This window comes from Thalassophryne amazonica, chromosome 7 (assembly GCF_902500255.1).
Source record: "Thalassophryne amazonica chromosome 7, fThaAma1.1, whole genome shotgun sequence".
NCBI lineage: Eukaryota > Metazoa > Chordata > Actinopteri > Batrachoidiformes > Batrachoididae > Thalassophryne > Thalassophryne amazonica.
In genome coordinates, this window is record NC_047109.1 from 44,807,493 (window position 1) to 44,833,783 (window position 26,291).

At 41.0% G+C, this 26,291-nt stretch overlaps 1 protein-coding gene across 2 annotated transcripts in view; it reads right to left on the minus strand.

The window, feature by feature from the left end:
• gnl2 (guanine nucleotide binding protein-like 2 (nucleolar)) overlaps positions 1-19,317 on the minus strand; it is a 56,172-nt gene extending 36,855 nt beyond the window's left edge. For both annotated transcript variants that reach the window (XM_034174095.1, XM_034174094.1), the window contains exons 1-4: positions 19,099-19,317; positions 18,662-18,746; positions 18,423-18,517; positions 11,001-11,140 (exon numbers count right to left, since the gene is read on the minus strand). In XM_034174095.1, the coding sequence (XP_034029986.1) occupies positions 11,001-11,140; positions 18,423-18,517; positions 18,662-18,746; positions 19,099-19,162 (384 nt within the window). In that variant the 5' untranslated portion in view covers positions 19,163-19,317. The remainder of the gene's footprint in view (positions 1-11,000; positions 11,141-18,422; positions 18,518-18,661; positions 18,747-19,098) is intronic.
• Positions 19,318-26,291: the final 6,974 nt, after the last annotated feature.

The window sequence follows — 26,291 nt, forward strand, 5'->3', positions numbered from 1 at the left end:
GTTACACTGGCCCGTTCGTGTTAACAGGTTCCTCTATCACTCATCTTACACCCAAAATGTTTCAGCACCACAGCTGTGCAGCGTGGCTTTGAAACAAACTCCATTTGGACTCATTCTTCCAAACTTTCTGGATGGAATGGTGCATTCATCTACAACCCCTATTAGCATTCAAGGGCTGCAACTAACTTATTTTTTTTTAGAAGGGTCTATTCTTTCAATTAATTTGGCTTTATTAGTATATTGATTATTTTCTGATTAGTCCATAAACCTGTGATTAATTTACCATTAAATCATAACCATGAACTCAACCCATAACTCTCAAGCTTAAATTAAAATATTTTGTCATAAAATGATCTATTTTACAAGTTTTATAACATGTAAAGATGATAAAGTGCCATAAATGAAAAAGGCATTCATGGGGAAAAAATATGGAAAGAAATTTTGCACATTACTTTGCTTCTTCTTGAGACACAAGAAAACAAAAGATAAAATCCTGACATATTTCACTGGCTGCAACAAAATTATTTTCATGTTAATTTATTGGTTATCTGGATTAATTCATTAATCATATTATAAGATATAAGATATTCACATTTCAGAAGATGAATCAGAGAATCTGGACATTTAATACAAAAAACAATGAATACATTACCCAAACAGTTAATAATTAATTTAACACCTAATGAACAATCGATTAATAGTTTAAGCTATAAAGCCCCTTTCAGACGGCACAAACGTACAGTTGCGTATTGCGGCGTACCATCTATTCTGAGTTAAGCAGCTCTACGCTGAGTTTTTGCTCCCTACGCAGCAGTATGTTGAGAGCTACGTGAGGAGGAGGCAAGAAATTAAACATGGTTAATTTTTTTCCATGTAGAGCACTGGACACAGAAAGTACATAGTTTTTAAGCAAGTCTACACAACACACCGCAACTGTTTGTAAATCTACACAATGGTGCGCTACTGTACAACAAGGCTCCACAATTCTACACGCCAAGGTGAAAAATCCTTTCATCAGTACAAACCTGGATTGATAGATTTTATTCATCCCGCTGGACTTTGCTGGCAGTGAAGCTTCAAAACCACGGAAGAAGAGGCGAGCCAAGCTTCCACGTTCAGAGGACATGTCTGCTGTCCACTCCTCAGGGACAGATTGCCAGCAGGAGGAGATGTCCATGGTCCCCCATTCACTTTTCTCAGCTGGTTGCGTGCAGCCTCCAGAAGCAGCTTCACTTTGCTTCATTTTTCACCTCCTCCAGTCTGTCACTGTGTCATTGTGACATGTTAAAAGAGTCCATTCAGTCCTGCTCACAGACGATCACCAGCAGGAGGACATGTCCACATCCACGTTAACTCCTCATGGACTAATTGCCAGCAGGAGGACATGTCCAGTCATCACTTCTCACTGTGGGCCGCGCGTTTGGTTGCCAGAAGCGTTCGGTTGCCAGAAGCAGCTCTGCTTTGCTCCGCTTTGTTTTTCACCTCTTCCAGTCTGTCACTGTTGTAGCACGTTAATAAAGTCCATTAACTCCTGCTCACATACCAATAGCCAGTGGAAGGACATTTCCATGTCCAGGTTAACTGTCCATCTCCACTTCTCATGCACGTAACGTGCGTGCGGATGTCGGCGGCCGTGCATGTGCATTGTTCAGAAGGAAATACAATAAAGGTGCATTGACACTGATTCACGCACTTGCACGACCTGTGTCGTGCAGGAGAGTAAACCCGTCTTTAACTGGTGCAGATTGAACCTGAGAGGGGCGCCGGCGCGTGCAACTGTGCAAATAGAATTTTGAAATGTTCAAAAAAATCTTTCACGCATAAATGTCATGCTACGTGGCGCGATCTGCTAGCCAACACGACGTGCAGCTCGTCAAGTGGAGTAAAGAAGAAGTGAACAGAGCGAGTGGTTGCATCAGCGGATCGCATCAGAGCACAGGTAACCTGAATGATTATAAGGAGATTTTAAATCTATCATACATACTTTAACAGCTGCACACAAGAAGGAAAGAACATGCAACTGTTTTACCAAGCCATGACAATATAGACATGAGAAATAATTACCTGTTTAGACAGCTTAAAATGCTTTATCCAGCTCGTTAAGCACACCCATGAATGTAAACGGCACCAGCTGACGCCTCCTCTCTGATTCAGGAAGTGATTAGAGCCGTTTCCACCGGCCAATTTGCAGAGAAAATGATTAATCTACCACAAAATAATTACTTTATATACACAGTGTCCAGCACAGAGCACGTGGCAGCTGGTAGAACAAAGAACAGCATCCAGCTGGGAACACAGCGGGTGGGATCATCATGATGACAGGTGTGCAAGTGCGTGAATCAAAGTCATGCTCGTGTCAGCGGGCATTTACTCAAGCCTCTTTCACATTGGCGTATTTGTAGAGCTGCGTATTGCAGCGTTGTGTTTCATTTAAATATACCTGAAATGCGCGCGTACTCAGCCTTTTTCAGTGTTCGTTTCATACTTGCAGCTGCGTGTGTTCACTTTTTAATGTGTGCAGTCGCGTGTACCATGCCACTATTAAACCAGTTCAGTGCTATTTTCTGCCTCTGTGGAAGTGCGCTCTGTTCTCTACTGCAGGTGTGGTGCGGCTCAAAAACAGAGTCATTTAACATTATTATTATTAGTAGTAGTATAATTATTATTTTATTTTACTTTTTTGTCTTGGTGGATCACTTTCATTGTGCACAGATGCTGCTGAGTATGGCTGTGCTAAAGGCTGCCGTGAATGAAACGCTGTGACTCGTTAAACTTTTAAACCTCCGGTTGCTCTGATCAGGTCCACTGATTTGATCAGACCTGATCGATCAGGGCGTCTGATGAGCGCACCGACATGCAGCGAGTGCGCTTTTATTTTAAAGTCACATGTTTGATCAGACCTGATTGATCAGGGCATTTGATGGGGCGCACCGACATGCAGCGAGTGCGCTTTTATCTTAAAGTCACAGGTTTGATCAGACCTGATCGATAAGTTCGTCTGATGAGCGCACCGACATGCAGCGAGTGCGCTTTTATTTTAAAGTCACAGGTTTGATCAGACCTGATCAATCAGGGTGTTTGATGAGCGCACAGACATGCAGAGAGTGCGCTTTTATTTTAAAGTCACAGGTCTGTTCAGACCTGATCGATCAGGTCGTCTGATGAGCGCACCGACATGCAGCGAGTGCGCTTTTATTTTAAAGTCACAGGTTTGATCAGACCTGATCGATCAGGTCATCTGATGAGCGCACCGACATGCAACAAGTACGCTTTTATTTTAAAGTCACAGGTTTGATCAGACCTGATCGATCAGGGCATTTGATGAGCGCATGGACATTCAGCGAGTGCGCTTTTATTTTAAAGTCACAGGTTTGATCAGACCTGGTCGATCAGGGCGTTTTGATGAGCGCACCGACATGCACCGAGTGCGCTTAAGTCACAGGTGTGATCAGACACAGCGAGAGAGTGAGAGAGAAAGAGAGAAAGAGAGAGAGAGCAAGAGAGAGACTGACCGACCTGCTGTTTCTGTTGTGTTTCTGGATTTTTGAGTTGAGGTTCGATTCCCTGTTCTGATCACACAGGCGCTGTGGGCTGTGTGATCATGTTCTCATGTTCTCAGCTGAATCACTCTGGGTGCAGCACTCAGTTTTTGGTTGTGTACAGGAGCGCAGTGTTGCACAGACTTGCATGCAGTAACGCTGTGCTGCGCAGACCTGCTTAAAACTGTGTCCAGCGCTCTACGCCAAAGAAAATTAAACGTGTTTAATTTCTTCCATCCTACGTGCATAGCCCTCAACATACTGCTGCGCAGGGAGAAAAAGCTCAACGTAGAGCTGCTGAAAGTGGGCAGAGAGCTGCTCATCTCAGCATAGACGATACGCTGAGATGAGCAGCTCTACGAATACGCCAATGTGAAAGGGGCTTCAGGGACATGTGTCACAGATCTGTAGATCAAACTTGTTCTCACAGAATGTCTGCTGATGCTGATGGCTTAAAAACCTATTCACACCTTCATGCTGTGTTGGAAACCATTCGGAAGATTCAGACGGCTTTTGATGGCTTTTCAGTCGAGTGAGTATCCGAGAAATTGTGTAACAGCTGGACATGCCACAACATGTCCTGTGAGACTTCCAACACAGAGGTGTTTTTTTTTGTTGTGCGCCATGAGCGGCTCCGTGCCGACACGCGAAATCCTCCACACGTCTTTCATTACAAAATCTCCTGTAACAGTGGAATGTGCCACAAAAGTGCTATGTCCAATGGGATGTTCATTTCTGTGGTAGTCACACGATGTCCCGGATCAACACAGCGTTCAGTTTGGAAGTGATCAGGTCGTTCCAGCCTGTCGATGGCCGCTCGGTGCGCCGCACACCCTCCGCCACTGTGGGCCGTCTTTAAAAAGGTTTTAACACTCCTTAATCCGTGTGACGCCGACAGAATCTTCACTGAAAGCAATCTGAATCTTTCGAATGGTTTCCAACTGGCTGTCTCTAACAGTTTCTGAAAAAAATTTCATGGAGCAAAGCGGCAGTCTCTCAGCCATTTTACAATGAAATCCGACGAGGGGGGTGGACCAGTGCTCACACAACCGACAGGCATGAAAAAACTCCCGCATGCGCACGAAGGTTCAAGCTTGGCTGATGCAATCACACGTGATTCAAATCCATATAGTTTTTGAAAAAAATAAAAAGGTCCGTTACTTTTTGGACAGACCTCGTATTTTCCCTTTCATATGGCTATTATACTGGTACAGTTTTGTTTTATGCTTTTTACTCTTTTAATTCATTTATTAGTAATTGGAGCGGGCTGCGGCCTCAACTTGACCTAAATTCGGGGTCTTTTAGTGAAGTTTAGGGCTAGTGGCCGGTGATCACCTTAGTATTTCTCTGTTTTTCTTGTTGTTTAATGCTGGCAAATTATAAAGTATTTTTTGTCTTTCTGATGCCTGATTCTGTTTTTTCTCTCTGTTTCAGGTGCAGCTCCATCCAGAGATGGGAGTTGTATTCATGTTGGCGATCCTCCTGTCCTGTGCGCCAATAGCATTTCTTGTATATTTGTCTGTGAATTGTTCTGTAATTTATGTTTGTATCATGGCCCAAGCAGAGGGTCACCCCTTTGAGTCTGGTCTGCTTGAGGTTTCTTCCTCAGAGGGAGTTTTTCCTTACCACTGTTGCTCTGGGGGTTGGTAAGGTTAAACCTTGCCTGTGTGAAGCGCTTTGCGGCAACTTTGTTGTGAGGCGCTATATAAATGAAAATAAACTGAAATTAAATTGAAATTTTTCCCCCAGCACCCTGTTATAGTTGAGTTAACAGGGTTTTAAAAAGGAATAGTTTGGCCCATGTACCATGCTTATCATGTTATGGGGTAACATATGTCACATGAAAATTCAGTAAGGTATATCTTATATATTATATTCCAATTCTAATGTCATAGAATGAATGAATGAATGAATGAATGAATGAATGAATGAATGAAAACTGTTTATTTCGAACATTTGATACAACAACAATTACAAGATAGATCAGTAAAGACAACAACAAAAAAGTTCCTACTGTGTACCCAACATGTCCGAAAAGGGGTAGGGTGAAGCATCAGCTTATTTATCCCTACCCCTTCTTCCCCACAACCAGTAATACCCTTTGCCACATATACACATAAATTCCTACACACCTAAACCGATATCAATATATATATATATACATATATATACACAAACATAAATATACACCTACACATACCTACTTACATACAAAATACTATATATTTACAAGCTGAAGCAAACAACAAAAACACCCTAACCCTCATTACCCTTCCTCCTCCCTATACCCAGAAAAAACCATATTTTTGTACCGCTGTTTGAACTGGTTCATGCTTGGACATTGCTTGAGCCCCACTCCCAATCTGTTCCACATCCTCACCCCACAGACAGAAATACAGAAACCTTTTAATGTTGTTCGTGCCCACTGATGCTTTAAATTAAATTTCCCCCTCAGACTGTAATCCCCTGATCTGTTAAAAAACATATTTTTAATATTTGCTGGAAGTAAATTGTTTATTGCTTTATACACAATTTGTACTGTTTGAAAATGAACCAAGTCTGTGAATTTTAAGAATTTGGATTGTAAAAATAGTGGATTTGTATGATCTCTATAGCCAGTATTATGAATAATTCTTATAGCTCTTTTCTGCATTACTGACAGTGATTGTGTTGTACCTTTATAAGTATTACCCCATACCTCTGCACAGTACTGTAAATATGGTAAAACCAGTGAGCAGTAAAGAATGCGGAGTGAGTTGTGGTCCAGAATATGTTTCGCTTTGTTTAGAACTGAAATGCTTCTTGACAGTTTACTTTGTATATGTTTTATATGAGTCTTCCAGTTTATCTTATCATCTATTATCACCCCCAGAAACTTATTTTCATGTACCCTTTCAATATCTACCCCCTCGACTTGTAACTGAACCTGTATGTCTGTATTACAATAGCCAAATAACATGTATTTTGTTTTACTTAAGTTTAATGATAATTTATTTCTGTCAAACCATATTTTCAATTTTCCCATTTCTATACTGATCCTCCTCAGTAACTCCTGCAAATCCCCCCCTGAACAAAAAATGCTTGTGTCATCTGCAAATAATACTAATTTTAATATTTTGGAAACATTGACAATATCATTTATATAAATTAGAAACAGTTTTGGACCCAATACTGACCCCTGTGGGACGCCACAAGCATTGTCCAAGCATGATGATGTATATTCCCCCAACTTCACAAACTGTTTTCTGTTACTTAAGTAGCTTCTCACCCAGTGCAACACCAACCCCCTAATCCCATACTGTTCAAGTTTATTGATTAATATGTCATGATTAATTGTATCAAAAGCCTTTTTAAGATCTATAAATATTCCAACTGAATGTAATTTGTGGTCTATGGCGTTTGTAATCTCCTCAACTGATTCTATTAATGCAAGTGATGTTGAACTATGTGCTCTGAATCCATATTGACTATCAGTAAGTAATTTATGTTTATTTATGAATTTGTCTAATCTATTATTGAATAACTTTTCTAATAATTTGGAAAATTGTGGAAGCAAAGAAACAGGTCTATAATTTGTGAAGTGGTGTCTATCCCCAGTCTTATACAGCGGCACAACCTTAGCTATTTTCATTTGATTGGGAAATTTACCGGTTTGAAATGATAAGTTACAGATGTATGTTAATGGTTCTACAATCCATTCAATGACCTGTTTTACCACCACCATATCAATTTCATTTAAATCGGTAGATGTTTTATATTTACAATTATTCACAATGTCTATAATTTCATTTCCATCCACTGCTGTGAGGAACATTGAACAGGGATTTCTTTCTATGAGATTATTATCCCAATCCTCAGGTTGGGAATCGGGAATTTTTTCTGCCAAGCTTGGTCCAATATTTACAAAAAAATTATTAAAACCGTTGACTACCTCATCCTTATTTTCCTTCTTGACATTATTATCAATGAAATACTGAGGGTAACTCTGTTTTTTATTACCATTTTTGATAATGCTATTTAATATATCCCATATTCCTTTAATATTGTTTTTGTTATTATATAATATGTTACTATAATATTCCTTCCTACATACCCGTATAATATTAGTTAATCTATTTTTGTATTTCTTATATCTATTTTCTGCCTCTTTAGTCTTTAGTTTTATGAATTCTCTATACAGTGTATTTTTCTTATTACATGCATTTCGTAACCCTTTCGTCATCCATGGTCGAGCTTGGATTTTTTGTTTTCTGTAGTCTTGTTTAATTGGACAATTTTTATCATATAATGATGTAAATATTTGTAAAAAAGTTTCATATGCACTATCAACATCACTTTCACTGTATACCTTTTCCCAGTTTTGCTCCTGTAAATCCTTCTTTAGTGTGTTCATGTTTTCCTCTGTCCGCACTCGCCTGTATTTTATTTTCTCCTCTGGCTGATTCCGCCGATGGTTTCTATTATAAACGATGAAAACTGGTAGATGATCACTAATGTCATTGATTAATAATCCACTCACAGTGTTATTCTCAATATCATTGCTGAATATATTATCAATTAAGGTGGCACTATGGGATGTAATTCTGCTTGGCCTGGTGATTTTTGGATATAAACTCATACTGTACATTATACTGATAAATTCATCTGTTATTTTATGCTTATTTGGATTGAGCAGATCAATATTTAAGTCACCACAAATGAACACAGTTTTTTGATTAGTTTTTGAGAACATTTTTCCCATACAGTCAGTGAATGTTTCAATACTAGATCCTGGTGCTCTATATATACAGCTGACTAATACATTTTTGCTTTTTTCTTCACATATTTCAATAGTTATACATTCTAATAAGTTATCAATCACAGTTGTCATATTGTCTACTATTTTATAATCCATGTTCTTATCCACATACACAGCCACTCCTCCTCCACTCTTATTCTTTCTGTTTACACAATTAAATTCATATCCATCCAGTTCAAAATCCATTCCTTTATCTTCATTGATCCATGTTTCTGATATAGCAATTATGTTAAATATTTTTTTAAACTGACTTAAATATTCTTTAATGTTGTTAAAGTTTGCATATAGACTTCTGCTGTTGAAATGGATTATTGATAATTTGTTATCCGTTTTAATGATCCGATTAAACTGTTCATCTGTATAATAGCAACAACTGTCATTGATATTTGAGAAGAAATTATTGTCCGGGTCTATATCGTGCTCCAAGTCCAGTACATTGTGGTCTGTGTATTTAAATGTTCTCAGTTCTACTTTTCCATGATCAGCAATCCTTTGAGTTATATCCTTCTTGTCTCCAGATGTAGATGAATAGGTAGTAGATGAATAGGTTCCTCTGGTCTGTGTCATGGTGTTGTGATGTGTTTGTGTCCTCATACCTTATTGGTCATATCTGTCCAGATCCTCGCTTTAAGAAACACTATTGTTCATATTTGTCCAGCTCCTCGATGTTCCTTATTGCCATGACTTTTGCTTGTTCTGGTGATCCGTTCAGTTTGATGAATATTTTACAGTTTGAAGTCCATGTGTGCTGGATTTTTCCCTGTTTCTTCAAGAAGCGTGCTTTCCTGGCGATGTCGGCATTCCGTTTGGTGAGATGTTCATTGATGAATACGTTTGTCCCTTTCAGTTTTCTTCCTTGTTTTAACAGTGCTGTTTTGTGTTTTCTGTTGATGAATCTCATGATGACGGTTCGTTTATCACCGTCATTTCTCCGGGGCAGAGGGTGGCACGCTTCAATGTTATTTAAATCCATTTCTATACCTTTAGATAGGAGGAAATCAGCAACCTGTTTTTCCACAGAGCTGACCTCCTGTTCACTGGGCTCCCCTCCGCTCTCATCTGTTATCCAATAGACATTAACCTTGTTTGACCTTTGCTTTGGAGACCAAGCATTCAACACCGTCAAAACTATTCCATATATTAATCCTATTAGCTCAACCATTAATTTCCATCACTTTTTACCAAATTGGAGCCACTTTAACTTTTGACCCCTGTACAAACTGAAACTGACCTTTGTCACCATTCTTGTTGTTTTTACCTCATAACCCCTGAACATTCAGTCATAGATAATATACAATATACCTTCTTGGAATCATTATGATCAGACAAGTAATGCAGTGCAGTTTTCAATTTGACCGCAACACTTTTCATTTTGACCCCTTCAGTTGACCCTTACCTGGCTGCCTACTGAAAATTCAAGTGGCTAGTTGTTTTTTTTTTGTTTTGTTTTTTCAAAACAGTAATGTCTAAAGAGTATTTGTGCCGAATTTCATGCTTGTATCACCATTTGCAGGATTTTGCTCTAAATATTCTCTTAGCTGCTGCACTAATCACCCTAGAGTCACTATAGCACTATAACTTTTTAGATCAACCTTTCTGCTCTTCCATAGCCAGACCACCAAACTATAGATCCTTTCACACTGGGCCCACTTCGAGTTGCGTCGTGCGGCGGCATGACGACGCCACGTAGAAGCAACCCAGTGCCGAGACGGTATAGCTCAACGCCACAACCGCGCAAGGGACGCAAAGGATGAAGTGAATCGGATGCCAAAATGAAACATGTTTAATTTTTTTGCGTCCTGTGCTCGATGCAGAAATTAAGTGGTTTCAGCGCAAGTCAGAGCAATGCGACGGCACTCAACGTGACTGGAAGCCACACCCTCACAATACAACGTTTCTCTATGCCAACTTATGATTCCTGCTGTGCTCTATTGTTCCCGAAGTATAAATCATGGAGGACTGTTTTTATACCGTGTTCACAATGCAGTGAAACTACATGCTCAAAAAGAGGACAGAAAAAAATACTGACTGCAGCCTGACTGCTGCTGCAGCTACTCGCTCTGAAATTCTCTCACAAATGTGTTTAAATAAAGTCCATAAAAGTCCTGCTCACAGACTGATTGCCAGAGACAGGACATGTCAACATCAGGTATAACTCCAGACATCTCCACATTTACTCATGGGTGGTTCTTTGCGTGCACACGTGTGCGCAGCTCATGGTCAAAGGAGGATAGATAAACTATAACAGAACTCAGAGAGCAGACTGGCACAAGAACAAATATAAACTAGAAGAGAAATCAGAGTGCACAGTCTGGCTGCAGCCAAACTGTTCACTCTGATTTCTCTCTGAAGAGAACCTGCAGGCTGCGTCCTCACCTCCTCTCTGAACCCTGCTGCGCGCATCTGACGCAGACATTCCTGCATCGTCATGATGCCACACGAAGCAACTCGAAGCAGACCCCTTGTGAAAGGGGCTTAATAAGACAGCACACATGGAAACACACGTGTATTCATCACACAGCAACACAAAAATCTAAGAAACAAGCCACTGAATCCAACAGTGGCACTATTTTCATCTCGAGTCAAACACAAAGCACAACAGAAGGAATTGTGCTCTCCTTAAAAGTAAAATTAAAAAAATTTAACCCCCATTTTCTACTCACATGGGCTTTGACTCGATCATGCAAGAGGGACATGGGCAGTTTGCTTTGCCTCATCACCACACGATATGGATCTTTCTGTATGGCAGTCATGTCTTCCTGAAACTTTTGGAGGGATGTCTGCTTAATCACACGGGTGTTTGCTGGAACACAGAAGGGCATGATCACTTAAAATTGCTCGACAAGAAATTCTATGTTTATACCATCAAATATGTACAGCGCATGTGACAGAATGTTTTTTTAAACCTGTATTCAGGGTTCTCATCAGGATTTTTCTCAGCATAATGGGATGGAAAAATTACCTTAAAAAGCCGGGGGTTCGGGGGAAGCTAAGACAGGTCGGATATGAACATACTCCTTAAATATCTGAACAGCATCAGAAAAACACATGGATTGAAAGTTTACCACCTAACAACCGGGTGATACTGTAAGTTTGTGTGTTTATATGTATAACAGTCATATAATAAATGAATTATTAACGTTTATTCGCGCAGACATCGCTGCGCTCGGTCCGTACTAACACCTCAGTCTGATATTTCCCCGTACAGACCTCACACTCAGTTAATAATCCTTTAATATTTATTTATGGTGCCTTTTTTTCCTCCTTGAAATGTAGATAAAAATGAAGGATTCTACCAGACTTAAAAATGTACACATTACTTTTCAAGCAATTTTGTCTAAAAAATAAATATCCAAGGTTTATTATCATGTCAAACAAGAAATCATCTCACCTGAAAAAACAACAGATAAGTTATGGTTTTAATTTACGGACAGACAAAAAAGATTTGTAAGGAATCTTTTTTTTTCCTTAAAACTATTTTAATTACAAGTTATTTCATGTAAGAAAAAAAACAAGGATTTTCTTTAATAAACTGCTGTGTATAAATTAGCAGTTCTGATGTTCCTGACACGCATCTACACTGTTCTGTCTTTTGCCCTAATGCCTCATTTCTTTTGGCTTTAAAGTAAAGCTGCAACAAAGATTAAAGAAAAAAAACTATGGCTTTACTTCACAAAATGTGGCACTCAAAATGCAGGCAACAGTGTTTCAGAGGGTTAGAAGTTTAAAAATCTTCAGAGGGAAGTCAGTCCTGATCTCCCCTATCCTGCACCGCTCGGTTGTGGTACGCTGCAAAGAGAATTTAAGTGAATGAAGGAGAAGTTTTCCCCCAGCGATCGATTCACGGCAGACTGCAAGGAGAACTTTAGCAGCTGAAGGAGAGGTTTTCCCCCAGCGCTCGATGCGCGGCACACTGCAAAGAGAACTTTAGCGGCTGAAGGAGAACTTTAGCAGCCGAAGGAGAGGTTTTCCCCAGTGCTTCATGCGCGGCACACTGCAAAGAGAACTTCAGCGACTGAAAGAGAAGTTTGCCCCTCGCGCTCGTTGCGCAGTACACTGCAAGAAGAACTTTAGCTGCCGAAGGAGAAGTATTCCCCCAGCGCTCAGTTCATGGCACACTACAAGGAGACCTTTAGCAGCTGAAGGAAAATGTTATCGCCTGGGGGAGAAGTTTTCCCTTAGCGCTAGTTGTGCAGCACACTGCAAGAAGAGCTTTCGTGGCTGAAGGAGAGGTTTAGCAGCTGGAGGAGAGGTTTTCCCTCAGTTGACAACACTATTAAACTAACAAGAACCACAATAACATTTAAAAACCCAAAACCCAGAATTCCAAACATGCAGACAATCTGTTAGCAAGTTCTTCACGGTGAAGAAAGTGAACAGGTCTGATTACAAGCCCAAAACCATCAGCAGCTTTAACCTCGCTTGCTTGGTCTGTACGGGAATATCACACCTCTGTGTTTTTCGCACGGACCTCGCTAACGCTCGGACCGTACTTACACCTCGGTCTGATATGTTCCTGTACTGTTCCTGCTGCCATGTTCAAAAACTTGCATACAGTATCTTTAATCTCATAAAACCTCACTCTGTACAAATTAGAAATCATTCTGTGAACATCCCATTGGTGAAATCTTAACACCAATTCACGCAAAATGTCAACTTCTGTAATAAGTTGGTGACATTTTCTTCCTAAACCTGCATGCAGCGGATGGCCATCATAAGGAGACAGTGATTCAACACAAATGTAGATCTGTATGCTTTTCCATTTAGGTTCTTATTGTGGAAGAAAAAGTTAACCATTTGTTTTTATTCTTCCCAACTTTCTGAATGGAGTGATACAGTCACTTCACTTCAACTGTCTGACCCAGCCTCCTGAAGAAAGTAGGAGACAGAGGGACATAAGCAACACGACTTGCTGAAATATTGGTCGGAAACAAACACGCACGTGAAGGGCGATATATCGAGGCTGCCAAAATGATCGTATTTATCTTTATGTATCGAATGATAAGTTGATATAGTAATTATTAATAGTAAAGAGGACAGCGCAGGGGTTGCATTTGTTGCTGCTCTATGGAAATGAGCTAAACTAACTTGCCAACATGGTGTGAACTGTCGTATGGAAGCCGAGAAGGACGTACAACAGCAAGTCTATATTTACAGGGAGTGAGGAGAAACTGAAACAAAATGGATACATTATCTATAAATCCATTTTTTTTTAAGTTTTTAAATATCCTCTCATGTTACATGAATGAATTAATTTTTATTCGGCGCACACACACATACTTAAAAGAATCTCTCTTAACACAAAACAAAAGAAAACAAAAACTCAAACAATTTCCCAGTTCTGTGCGGCCGAAAGGGTGTAGGCTGAAGCAAAATCTTATAAAAGCCCACCCCTTTCACTAGTTGCTATATACACATATATGTACACTCGTAACAACAAATACCAAGAAAGACAAGCAGCGATAATATAGATTAATCAGTAAACTAAAATATCTGTACACAGCAGAACAAACAAGTGATAAAACAGAAGAACAGAAACAAAGTCAGTTAACCTAATTTATTGTACTATAATAAGTAATTATATTGTTTTTATAAAGTATTTTCAAGCCAGCCAAAGTACCAGATAATTTAATACTATCAGAACAGTTATTCCAGATTTTAACACCTTTTACGGAGATGCAGCGACTTTTTACAGTTACAGTTCGAATCTTTAAGAAGTCAAATACTAATGTTCCTCTCAGGTGATAACAGGACTCCCTCATTTTAAACAGTTCCTAGACATGTTGAGGCAAGAGTTTATTGTTAACTTTATACATGGTCTGTATCGTAATATAATCAACCAAGTCCCAAAATTTCAAAATGTGTAAACAAGCAAACAGTGGGTTTGTTGGCTCACGTTATGGTTTTTTACTTATAACTCTTAGAGCTTTCTTTTGTAACAGAAATATTGGGTTTGTATTTGTTTTATATATGTTTCCCCAAACCTCAATGCAGTAGGTCACGTATGGGACAAGCAATGAATGCTACAGCATAACCAACGAAGTATTGTACTTTATACAGAATCGCGATAACTTTTGACATTTTGGACTTAACATAATTTATATGAGTTTGCCAACTTAATTTATCATCAATTAAAAACTCCAAGAAACTTTGTTTCAGTTACTATTTCAATTTCAGCATCATTCAATAATACGTTTCTACTTATGTTCCTGGGCTTATTTCCGAATAGAATACATTTTGTTTTACCCAAATGAAGCGATAATTTATTTGAATCAAACCAGTATTTAAATTTTTGTAGTTCCCTCTCCATCATGTCCAGGAGCTGTCCCAAATGATCCCCACTACCAAACACATTCATATCATGAGCATACAAAATACTCAGACAAATCTCACAGACATGGAAACCAAACCTTTATCATTAATATATAACAGAAACAATAATGGGCCAAGGACTGAACCCTGGGGCACCCCACATGTAATCCTCAAAAATTCAGAATTTGTCCCCCTAAAATGGACACACAGATATCTGTTGCGTAAACAGCTAGCTATCCAATAAAGGGCCAGTCCTCTAATACCGTTCTTCTGTCATTTGTCCAGTAGGAAAGTGTGATCTATGGTATCATATGCTTTCTGCAAATCAAAGAAAACTCCTACAGTGTATTTCTTCTTCTCTATTGCATTTGTAACTTGTTCAACAAAATCAATTAAAGCCAGTGAAGTAGTATGATTTTTTTTCTAAAACCATACTGCTGTTCACTGAGTATGTGATGTTTAGTTATGAAATCATTCAACCTCTTTACAAATATCTTTTCCAAAATTTTGAAAACTGTGGTAACAATGACATTGGCCTGTAGTTTGAAAAGACATGTTTGTCACCAGATTTGCATAGTGGCATCACCGTAGCTATTTTCATTTTGAAAGGAAATTTCCCAGTCATCAATGAGAAATTACGAATATAAGTCAAGGGTTTAACAATACAATCGATAATATGTTTATCAAAAACATATCAACGCTGTCACTGTCAGTTGATTTTTTTTTCAGTTTTAGCTTATGAACTACATATAATGGCTTGCAAAAGTATTCAGCCCCTTGGTATTTCACGCATTTTAATTTGTTTATGGCATTTCACATACAAAAAGTAAATCAGGCTTCTCAATATAAAAATTTCTAAAATTATCTTCCTTAGACTCAAACTTAAAGTACGAGGTCTATTAGAAAAGTATCCGACCTTATTATTTTTTTCAAAAACCATATGGATTTGAATCACGTGTGATTGCGTCAGACAAGCTTGAACCCTTGTGCGCATGCGTGAGTTTTTCCACGCCTCTCTGTTGCGTTATTCGCCTGTGAGCACGCTTTGAGTGAGGAGTGGTCCACCCCCTCGGCGGATTTTCATTGTCAGGAAATGGCGGAATGATTTGGGCTTTTTTTCCATCAGAATTTTTTCAGAAACTGTTAGAGACTGGCAGCTGGAAACCATTCGAAAAATTTATCTGGCTTTTGGTGAAAATTTTAAGGGCTTGACAAAGAATAAGGACTGTTACTACAGCTTTAAGGATGGCTTTAAGGACGCTCGGCGCGCCGTGCTCCGTGCCACCATCGAGAGCCACAAACCACCGGATCATTTCTAAATGGATGGCTCTGTGGATCCGAGACCGTCGTGTGCACTTTCTCTGGTTATCACAAGAGCTGGACATCAACCATTTTCCGGCAGATTTCACTTTTAACAAGAGATTTTGTCATGGAAAGCCGAGCAGAGGCTTCGCACGTCACGACCGATTTGCTGATGGAGCGAGACAAAGGAACACCTACGTTTTGGTCTCACAGGACGGCTTTGAGATGGTGTTCAGACAGCTGTCGGTGGTTTTTCCATTGAGTGATTATCCGAGAAATTGTGGATGTGCCTGGACATGCCAGAACATGTCCCGTGAGGCTTCATCACGGCGTTGCTGTGCGCCATGCAGCACCGCCGCGACGCACGAAGCCTCCGCTCCTCTTTCCATGACAAAAACTCCTGTAATAGTGGAATGTGCCGTTCATTTCCAAACTGGAAGCTGTGTTTTATCCGGAACGTCGTCTGACTAGCACAGGAATTGTGAAAAGACGTGGACATCAGCACTTTTTCAGCACACTGAGACAGACGTACGGAGGAATTCCGCGGAAAATGGCTGATGTCCAGCTCTTGTGATAACCAGAAAGTGCACACGACGGTCACGGATCCACAGAGCCATCCGTTTAGAAATGATCCAGTGGTTTGTGGCTCTCGATGGCGACACGGAGCGTGGCGCACCGAGCGTCCTTAAAGCCGTCCTTAAAGCTGTAGTAACAGTCCTTATTCTCTGTGAAGCCCGTAAAATTTTCACCGAAAGCCAGATAAATTTTTCGAATGGTTTCCAGCTGCCAGTCTCTAACAGTTTCTGAAAAAATTCTGATGGAAAAAAAGCCCAAATCATTCCGCCATTTCCTGACAATGAAAATCCGCCGAGGGGGCTGGACCACTCCTCACTCAAAGCCTGCTCACAGGCGAATGACGCAACCGACAGGCGTGGAAAAACTCACGCATGCGCACGAGGGTTCAAGCTTGTCTGACGCAATTTTTACAACTTCATATAAATTAATTAAAAATATAAAAGCCAAGATGATGGGTTGCATAAGTAATCAGCCCCTTTGGTATAATACCTGTAAATAATCAGTTTAATTGCCAGTTTTCTTCAGACAAGTCAGGGGATGGATACATGAACATTTCCAAGTCAGTGAATATGTCTTGAACTTTATTTACATCCCTTATGAAGAAATACAAACAGTATGGCACTCTGGTAAATCTGTGTGAAAGCTACAAAAACCGGCAAATGATCACTGACGTCACTGATGAGTAGCCAACCTGTTATGGTCCCTACAATAGCATTTGTTAATATATTTTCGATAAATTTGTAGTTATCCTAGTAGGATGTGTAATCACTGGGTACAATCCCACACAAAACACAGTTTATGAATTCTTTTATCTGTAACTGACCATGAGGATTTAGGAAATCTATATTAAAGTCTCCACAGACAAATAAAAGCTTATTATTTGTGTTGTACAATTCAATCAATTTATCCATGAAAATATCTACATTTGACCCCGGAGATCTATAAACACATCTTATCATTATGTTTTTTGATTTTTCACATTTAATTTCCACTGTGACACATTCCATAATATTTTCCAAAGAAAATGACATGCTTTGTATAATTTTACTTTGATAATTTGAACATACATAAAGTGCCACACACCGCCCCATTTTCCCATCCTATTTGTGGCAAAAAAAAAAAAAATCATATCCCTCAAGCTGGACAGACATATGGGGCAAGGATGCTGAAGTGTGTTTGTTTCCAGATTGGAAGGCTCCCAGTTCAAGCCCATTCTCCATGTAATATGTAGCTGTGTTAGGAAGCACATACGGCATCAAATGTGCCAAATCAAAATGAGAATCTGAAGGGACTCACATCTTCACATCACATATCTAAAAATAAATGATTTATATTTGGTTTTTAATTTGAAAATTATTTTGTAATGTAATTATTCAGTTTCTCCATGATTTAAATAGAAATGGATCCATGTTAGGATAGCTATGTTTCAACATTTCCAAATCTTTGTTTTGTTAACCCACTGATCCTGTGTGTTCAAATTCTATGGTGCTTCAAATCTTTGCACAGCATTCTGTCAAAACTGATCTGCACTATTCACAACAGTACCATGGAGTCATACATATTATAGGCCTGGTGGGCTGACAAGCCAGAAATGTATTTATTCATAAAAAGGCCAAATACTACCAGTAATTAATCTGGATGACAATTTCAGCACAACTGCAGCACTTTGACTATGTCTTCCCCTCACACACAATCTTCTGTGAAGTCGCCTTTTTATTTTTGTAAGTGACGTGACATGGTGTTAATTGGCTTATTATTACCACTATTATTTTATCTTATCCTATGATTCCCCCCCCACCCCGTCCCCAATTATTTATTTTATTTATGTTTTTGGTGAGTGAGTCTGAAAACACTGACATAATTCTGTAAATCTAAAACCAGCAGCAGGTACTCACCAAACCATTTGATGTTTGGTTCAACTCTGGCTACAGTTCCCGGAGCCACAGTGGACTGGTACTGCAACGGTTTGACGACTTTTCCATGTTTGTTACTGTGAACAACACATGAGGTTCAAGAGATTAAAACACTACAGTAACATTGCACAGGTATCTATGCAAACTTCAAACCTCTGGCATCCCCATCACACACACCCACCCCATGAAACAATCACAGTGTGTAATAAATCACTGATTACCATCTCTGCTTCTGTCTGTACATATTCAGACGTTTGATTGTTGCTCGGTCCCTCATGTTGTTCCCACCAGCACCTTTAATTCGATCTGGACAGAACATTTCCTCTGTTTACTATCAGACATCAAAATCTTTTCCATCCCTTATATGCTACATCTGGTATCATCAATGAGTATTTACGTAGGAAACACACACATATGTATGCGTATACACACACGGATTTTGGACACTTAACACAAGTTCTCTCTTTTCAAATGTGACTGCCGAGTGCAACAACTCCATATTAACTTCTGTTTGAGTTCAGTCACCCTGTGCAATCATTCTTTCTTCCACAATGTTGTTAAAATACGTCAAATTATATTAAAAGTGAAATATGTATCTCAGAGAGCAGAAACAACCTGCTAACCACAGTTAGCATTAGCTGTAAACAAACCGTCTCACCGGGATTGGTGCTGGATGACGACGGATTTATCGAGCTTTTCCCCTTAAAACGTGGCTTCACCATGTTGACTGTTTAATCCGCAAAGCCCCTAACAAAGGCCAAAACTCAGTGAACACAGTCAACCGATTTAAAAGTGAAGTTTAAACAGGCAATGGTGCGCTATCACTTTTGCTAGACACTGCACACGTGTTGACACGAGAACTCGGAAACGTCATTCTTGTTCTTTTTCTTTGGTGTTAACCAAATAGTGCATTACCGCCTCTACCGGTACCGCCACAAACAACAGCCGGACTTAAAATACAGTACATACATACATCTCCTAACACCAACCTTATCCGGGATCAGGTCACGGAGTAAAATAAAATAAAATAAAATAAAATGAAATAAAAACAATATAAGAATAATCATGCCTCACGCATAGTTAGCATCAGCCAAATTTACAATACAGTTTGACATTTGCTGTTAAACATTTCTGTCACATCATATTAGATATTAAAGTAATTTGTAAAAATAGTTAAGGATTTCCTCCAAAATAAATTGTGGAATTCCAGCTACACTTTGCCAGAAAGAATATAGGATACACTAGCCTTGATCTTATCTGTTTTCTTTTAAGAAAATCCTTTTCTGTTCCATTCCAAAATTAAGCTTAAAAAAAGAAATCATACTGAGTGTGTGCTAAGGATGACTGGAAATGGTGTGGAGACATGCAGGGATAGTTTATTTAGTACCCTGTCAGACGGAATAAACATGAAACAGAAATAAAGTTTGTGTGTGTGTGTGTGTGTGTGTGTGTGTGTGTGTGTGTGTGTGTGTGTGTGTGTGTGTGTGTGTGTGTGTGTGTGTGTGTGTGTGTGTGTGTGTGTGTGTGTGTGTGTGAGACGCTGCAAATGCTGTGGGCTCAGAGCAGTGCACACACACTGAAGTTAAAAACAGACAGTGGCTGACAGTGTGACAATCACAACATTACACACTATTTACCCAAGCAGCCACCCATCGCATCGCTCACCATGCCAGCCGCTAGCCTGTTCCCAATCCAACCCAATGCATTTGGGCATCGCATATCACTTGAACTTTGATGGAATTAAATTGTTCCCTATTAATAAAAACAAATTGTTCATATGATGGTGCCTTTATAGCAATATGTGTGTAGTCAATAGCTCCAATTACATTAGGGAAACAGGCTTTTGCGGCAAATTGCATTTTAATGTTGGAATGTGATTTACCTGGATGACATTCGGATGATTCCTTTCCACACAGATGGCATGGCTCAAGGTTGACTGGCACACTCCTGACCGATCGGCCAGCTCCCGCTGGTATGCCCCTGTTGCCAGGAAGTCCAGCGTGGTCAGCACCTGTGCAGGCACAGACAACCCCTTGCTCCTCGCTGTATTGTACTCTGGGCCGGCTGCAGTTCTGTGCAAAGCTCCAGTAAAACTGGCCTTGGTAAACAGAATCAATTTATGAGCCAATCATTTGCAAGTAAATCCTCACATTCCCTGAATATATGCTCACCTTGGACTGCACCATTTGCAAGGTCTTCCCACAATGCTAACGCAGCAATTGCTCGTGCTATTTTTCTCATCATCGATTTTTTTCCCTCTTAGAAAATAACCTCTCAACCATGGTTTCATATTTATTCATCTATTTGTGATATTATACATTTTTAAACTATAATGCCCTAATGCACCAGAGAGAGAGAGAGTGAGAGAGAGAGAGAGAGAGAGAGAGAGAGAGAGAGAGAGAGAGAGAGAGAGATTTGCAAATAATATCCACAGTCATAAATAACACATATTCCAGCATTGTGGATTAGTGGTTGTAATTAATCTTCCTTGTAAATTTTCTGAATGACATTAATTTTTACCATTGCATTTGAAGGCAAACTGTTCAATCCTTATTATGAAATGTTTAAAAATCATGTCCCTCAAAGAAAAATTGGAAGGTCTTTGCATAATTCTCTCTATACACTGCATCACTTCATCATTCAAGGAATCTAGAGGAATTTCAGTGTGTAAAGGGCAAGGGTGCAAGCTTAAACCGAGCACCAGGGATCCCTCAGACAGCACTACATTAAAGGCCCCTTCATACATAGTTTGATGTTTGGTTGAATACGGTGAAACAGAGCAAAACAGTTCAAATTAGTGCATTAATGCGCTGATGGGGAGGCATGCACGATCTTGGTGCGAAGGTTCGTGCACACGACGGTGTCTTTCGAGCAGGAACACAGTGCAAGGTTTTATTATTTTTTAAAATACATCAATCTCTTTGTTGATTTCAGGAATTTTCCCCACACCATTTACAGGCCAGCGACGGCAGCTCAGTGGTAAAGTTTTGGGCTGGCAATCAGTAAAGTGCAGGTATCAATACCATGGGTGGCATGTTTTGTTTGTTTGTTTGTTTGTTTTTTCCACATCAGCAGTGTGATGTGGTTCCACAGGTACCAGCTGGTTTTATTTTTTATTTATTCCACATCAGCGGCGCGATGTGGTGCACCTCGCACTGTGATCCTGCTCGAAAAACACCGTCGATCCCCAGTGCGAAGGTTCGTTCAGCTGCTGGTGTGCACAAACACATGGGGATGATTTTACACGTTTTGCACGATTCCTGCTTCATGTGCACTTCGACCAAACTTTGCAGTATGTGTGAAGATTCCCTAAGATCTGTCATTCATCAATAGCTGATATATATAACCATATGGGCAAGAGATTAGTTTGAGAAACCTTTGACAAGTAATACAATATACGAGGTGTATTAGATAAGAAACCAACACTTTTATTTTTTTTTTAACTATATGGATTTGAATGACGTGCGATTACACCAATCATGCTTGAACCCTCGTGCGCATGCGTGAGTTTTTTCACGCGTGTCGGTGACGTCATTTCCCTGTGGGCAGGCCTTGAGTGAGATGTGGTCCAGCCCTCTCGGCTGAATTCCTTTGTTTCACATGCTGCTCGAGACGGCGCGCGTTGCTTTATCAAAAATTTTTCTGGACCTGTGAGGAATATCCGAGTGGACACTATTCGAGAAATTTAGCTGGTTTTCGGTGAAAAGTTTAATGGCTGATGAGAGATTATGGGGTGTTTCTGTCACTGTAAGGACTTCCCACGGAGCGGGACGTCGCGCAGGGCTTCCAGGCGCCATCGTCGGCCTGTTTCGAGCTGAAAACATCCTAATTTAAGGCTTAATTCACCCAGGACGTCGTGAGAGAACAGAGAAGATTCAGAACAGGCCGGCATGAGGACTTTATGCGGACATTCCACTGTTTAAGGACATTTTGTAATGAAAGACGTGCGCACAAATTCACCTGTGTGCGCCGCGACAGGAAAAACACCTCCGTGTTGAAAACCATTTGTAAAATTCAGGCGGCTTTTGATGGCTTTCAACAAGTGAGTAACTGAGAAATTGTTTAACAGCTTGGGCATGTTCCAACTTGCCCGTTAAGGTTTCCAACTGAGGTGTTTTTTCCTGTCGCGACCCCCGCGGTCGGGTCCAGCCCGACATGCGACTCTGCCCGCACGTTCTTTCATTACAAAATGTCCATTAACAATGGAATGTCTGAATAAACTCCTCATGCCGACGTCTTCTGAAAGTTCTCTGTTCTCTGACGACTTCCTGGGTCAACAGAGCCTGAAATGTGGAAGTTTTCAACTTGAAATGGCGAGACGCTGCCGCCTTGAAGTGCAGATCGCTGTCAGGTGCCATGGGCCGTCCTTAAAGCGACACTACCAGACCAAAATCTCTCATCAGCCGTTAAAATTTTTTACCGAAAACCAGCTGAATTTATCAAATGGTGTCCACTCAGTTGTGCTTTTGAAAAATTTTTACAGCTTTTGAAAAAATTTTGATCAAACAAAGCAGCAGTCTCTGAGCCATTCCTAAACAATGAAAAAATCGATGAGAGGGTGGGTGACTCCTCACTCAAAGACTGCCCACAGGCGAATGACGTAACCGACAGGCGTGAAAAAACTCTCGCATGCCCACGAGGGTTCAAGCATGTCTGATGTAATCACACGTGATTCAAATCCATATGGTTTTTGAAAAAAATAATAAGGTCAGATACTTTTCTAACAGACCTCGTATATGGAGTTACATTCACAAATGACACTTAAAACTTTCCTGTGGAAAAAAAGCCTTATGTTAACATTGTCCAGAACCAACGTCAACTTCCTTGTGCTTGGAGGCATCTGGATTGAATGCCTCCAACCCAGATGCCTGAAATGATGTTAACCATTGTTGACCAGGCAAAACGTTGAATATCTTCAGTTCATACTGTTTACAATAAAATAGAAGTCAAAGTAAAAGTAAGAATCAGTGTGTTTTTTTATTTGCATTTTCCATACTAACTTTTTTGATGTTGAGTTGAAATGAAATAATCAAGATGTGCTTGTAGTGCAGAGGTTTAGGTTTAATTCAAGGGGTTTAACAAGAATATTGCATTGAGGAATTACAGACATTTTTATTCTCAATTCCTCAGATTCCAAAAGTAATCAAATTAAATATGAAGTTCAATGATACAAATCATCAGTTTAACAGCCAATTTTATTTACAGAAGGCATTGGTTGGATACATGAATATTTCCATGCCAATTCACGTCTTGAACTTTATTTCCATAAACCATTAAGCAAGACAAGCATTATGGCATTTTATGGTAAATCCAGAGTATAGCCACTTCTCAAAAACTGAGCAAATCTGCCTGAAGGGCACTTGTGAGTTGTTGTCCATTCAGCTGCTCCTGTTTTGTTTGGGGTCACCACCGCAGACACAACTGCATTGGTATTTGACACAAGTTTTATGCCGGATGCCCTTCCTGACCCAACTCCAGTGTAACCTGGAGAAACACATACAGCTGCTGGTGTTCCAAAGAGGTCTCCCATCCAAGTACTAACCAGGCCCCGCACTACTTAGCTTCTGAGATCTGACAAAATCAAGCTTACACAGAGCAGACCGGCTGCCTGACGAGCACTTCTGAGTAAAGACATAAAGTTACCCATGGCAACGCATGGTTTTTATTGGAGAAATTGTGTATTGTGCAACTTTTGTCTGTTGTATCACCAGGTACACAGCTGGTTGGGTGGCACAGAGAAGTAATTTCTATATAAGAGGGATTTCTGAAAAAGAATGCCTAAAATTTAGGCTACAATTTACCAGAAGACCAGGAGACCTGAGCCAGAATTTGACCTGCTTTCTTTTGTACGACAGGTAGCTCAGCGGGAAAGATCTTGTTCTTTGTAGAAGAACTAAGTCTGGAAGTTGCTTCCTCAGTTAAGTCCAGTGCCCATTTCTACCCTGGTAGACTGAGACAATGCAAATGAAACGTCTTGTCCAATGACACAGACAGGCAGACTGACTAGGAATTGAACCTTGCTCTACATATTGGTAGCCCATCTCTTTTTCATCCTTTAGTTACCTGCTCCACTTGTCCAATATGCAAACCTGTGTTCAATATGCACTGAAGTCATCTACATGTGTCCTTGGACAAGGCAATTAATCTGCATACAGTACCAGTCCTGGTCCAGTCACCATCATCCCAGCTCTAAATGGGCACCAGCCTTGGCTGGGGAAGTAACCTGCAATAGACTGGCATCCCATTCCGAAGGAGTCGTAAACTCTTATCTACTTCATGCTACAGTATCTGAGGATAAGCACTGGCACAAATGGACCTCAAGGCCTTGTTGTGAAAGTGTGGTGACACGGACCCACAACAGGGGGCGTAAATGAACGGACAATGGAGGAAGTCAAATATGAACACTTTACTGTTGTGAATAGCACAACACAACACAGCAGATTACAGAATATGTGCAAAAATCAATTAACAAAGGTGTCGTGTGGGCAGGCTCGAGGATAGAAGACGTCTGTCCTGAGAAGAACCGGAACCACACGATTTCCTCCACCACCGAACCTGGAAAATACTGGAGCCGCCAAGTTCTGAGTCCCCAGGTGGCCACCGTCTCCGCGCGTCGGATCTGGTACTGCTGGCGAGGAGCAGAAACAATCAGATGTGGGTGTATGAACACCCAGTAACACTTATGGTGGATATTCCACCTCCACCTCTAACACAGTAAGAGACTGAGGGTTACTTAGTTTGATGTGCGTCACTCGTCACGTTTCCCCAAACTTAGCGTCCCGCTATCAGTAGGCTCCTCAGGAACTCCTGCAACAACTCAGAGAATTACGTGTTTTCTTTAACAGAACAACAACGGCTGAGAGTTTACCTCCTTAGGTAGATGATATCTCGGCAATGAGGTGGAGATGACGTCCAGTCTTTATGGAGTGAGATGATGAAGTGTAGATGGGTGACAGCTGTCACCCCCGGCTGTGTCCGTGGCGGCAGCGCCCTCTCGTGCCTGAAGCCCGCACTTCAGGCAGGGCGCCCTCTGGTGGTGGGCCAGCAGTACCTCCTCTTCTGGCGGCCCACACAACAGGACCCCCCCCTCAACGGGCGCCTCCTGGCGCCCGACCCGGCTTATCCGGGTGACAGCGGTAGAAATTGGCCAGGAGGGCCAGATCCAGGATGAAGCTCCTCTTTACCCAGGAGCGTTCTTCGGGTCCATACCCCTCCCAGTCCACCAAATACTGGAACCCCCGGCCCATCTGACGGACATCCAGGAGCCGGCGCACCGTCCAAGCCGGCTCCCCGTCGATGATCCGGGCAGGAGGCGGCACCGGTCCGGGAGCACAGAGGGGTGAGGTGTGGTGAGGTTTGATTCTTGACACATGAAAAACCGTGTGGATCCGCAGTGAAGTTGGGAGTTGGAGCTTCACTGCGGCAGGACTGAGGATTTTGAGGATTTTTTGGTCCAATGTACCTGTCCTTGAGCTTCGGGGAGTCCACCTGGAGGGGGATGTCCTTTGTGGATAGCCACACCTCCTGCCCGGGCTGGTAAGCAGGGGCCGGGGACCGCCGGCGGTCTGCATGGGTCTTCGCCCTCGTCCGGGCCTTCAACAAGGCAGAACGGGCGGAGCGCCACACCCGACGGCACTTCCGCAGGTGGGCCTGGACCGAGGGCACACGGACCTCTCCCTCCACCACAGGAAACAATGGGGGCTGATACCCCAAACACACCTCAAATGGGGAGAGGCCGGTGGCAGAGGACACCTGGCTGTTATGCGCATACTCGATCCAGGCCAGATGTTCACTCCAGGCCGTCGGGTGTGCGGACGTCACACAGCGCAGGGCTTGCTCCAATTCCTGATT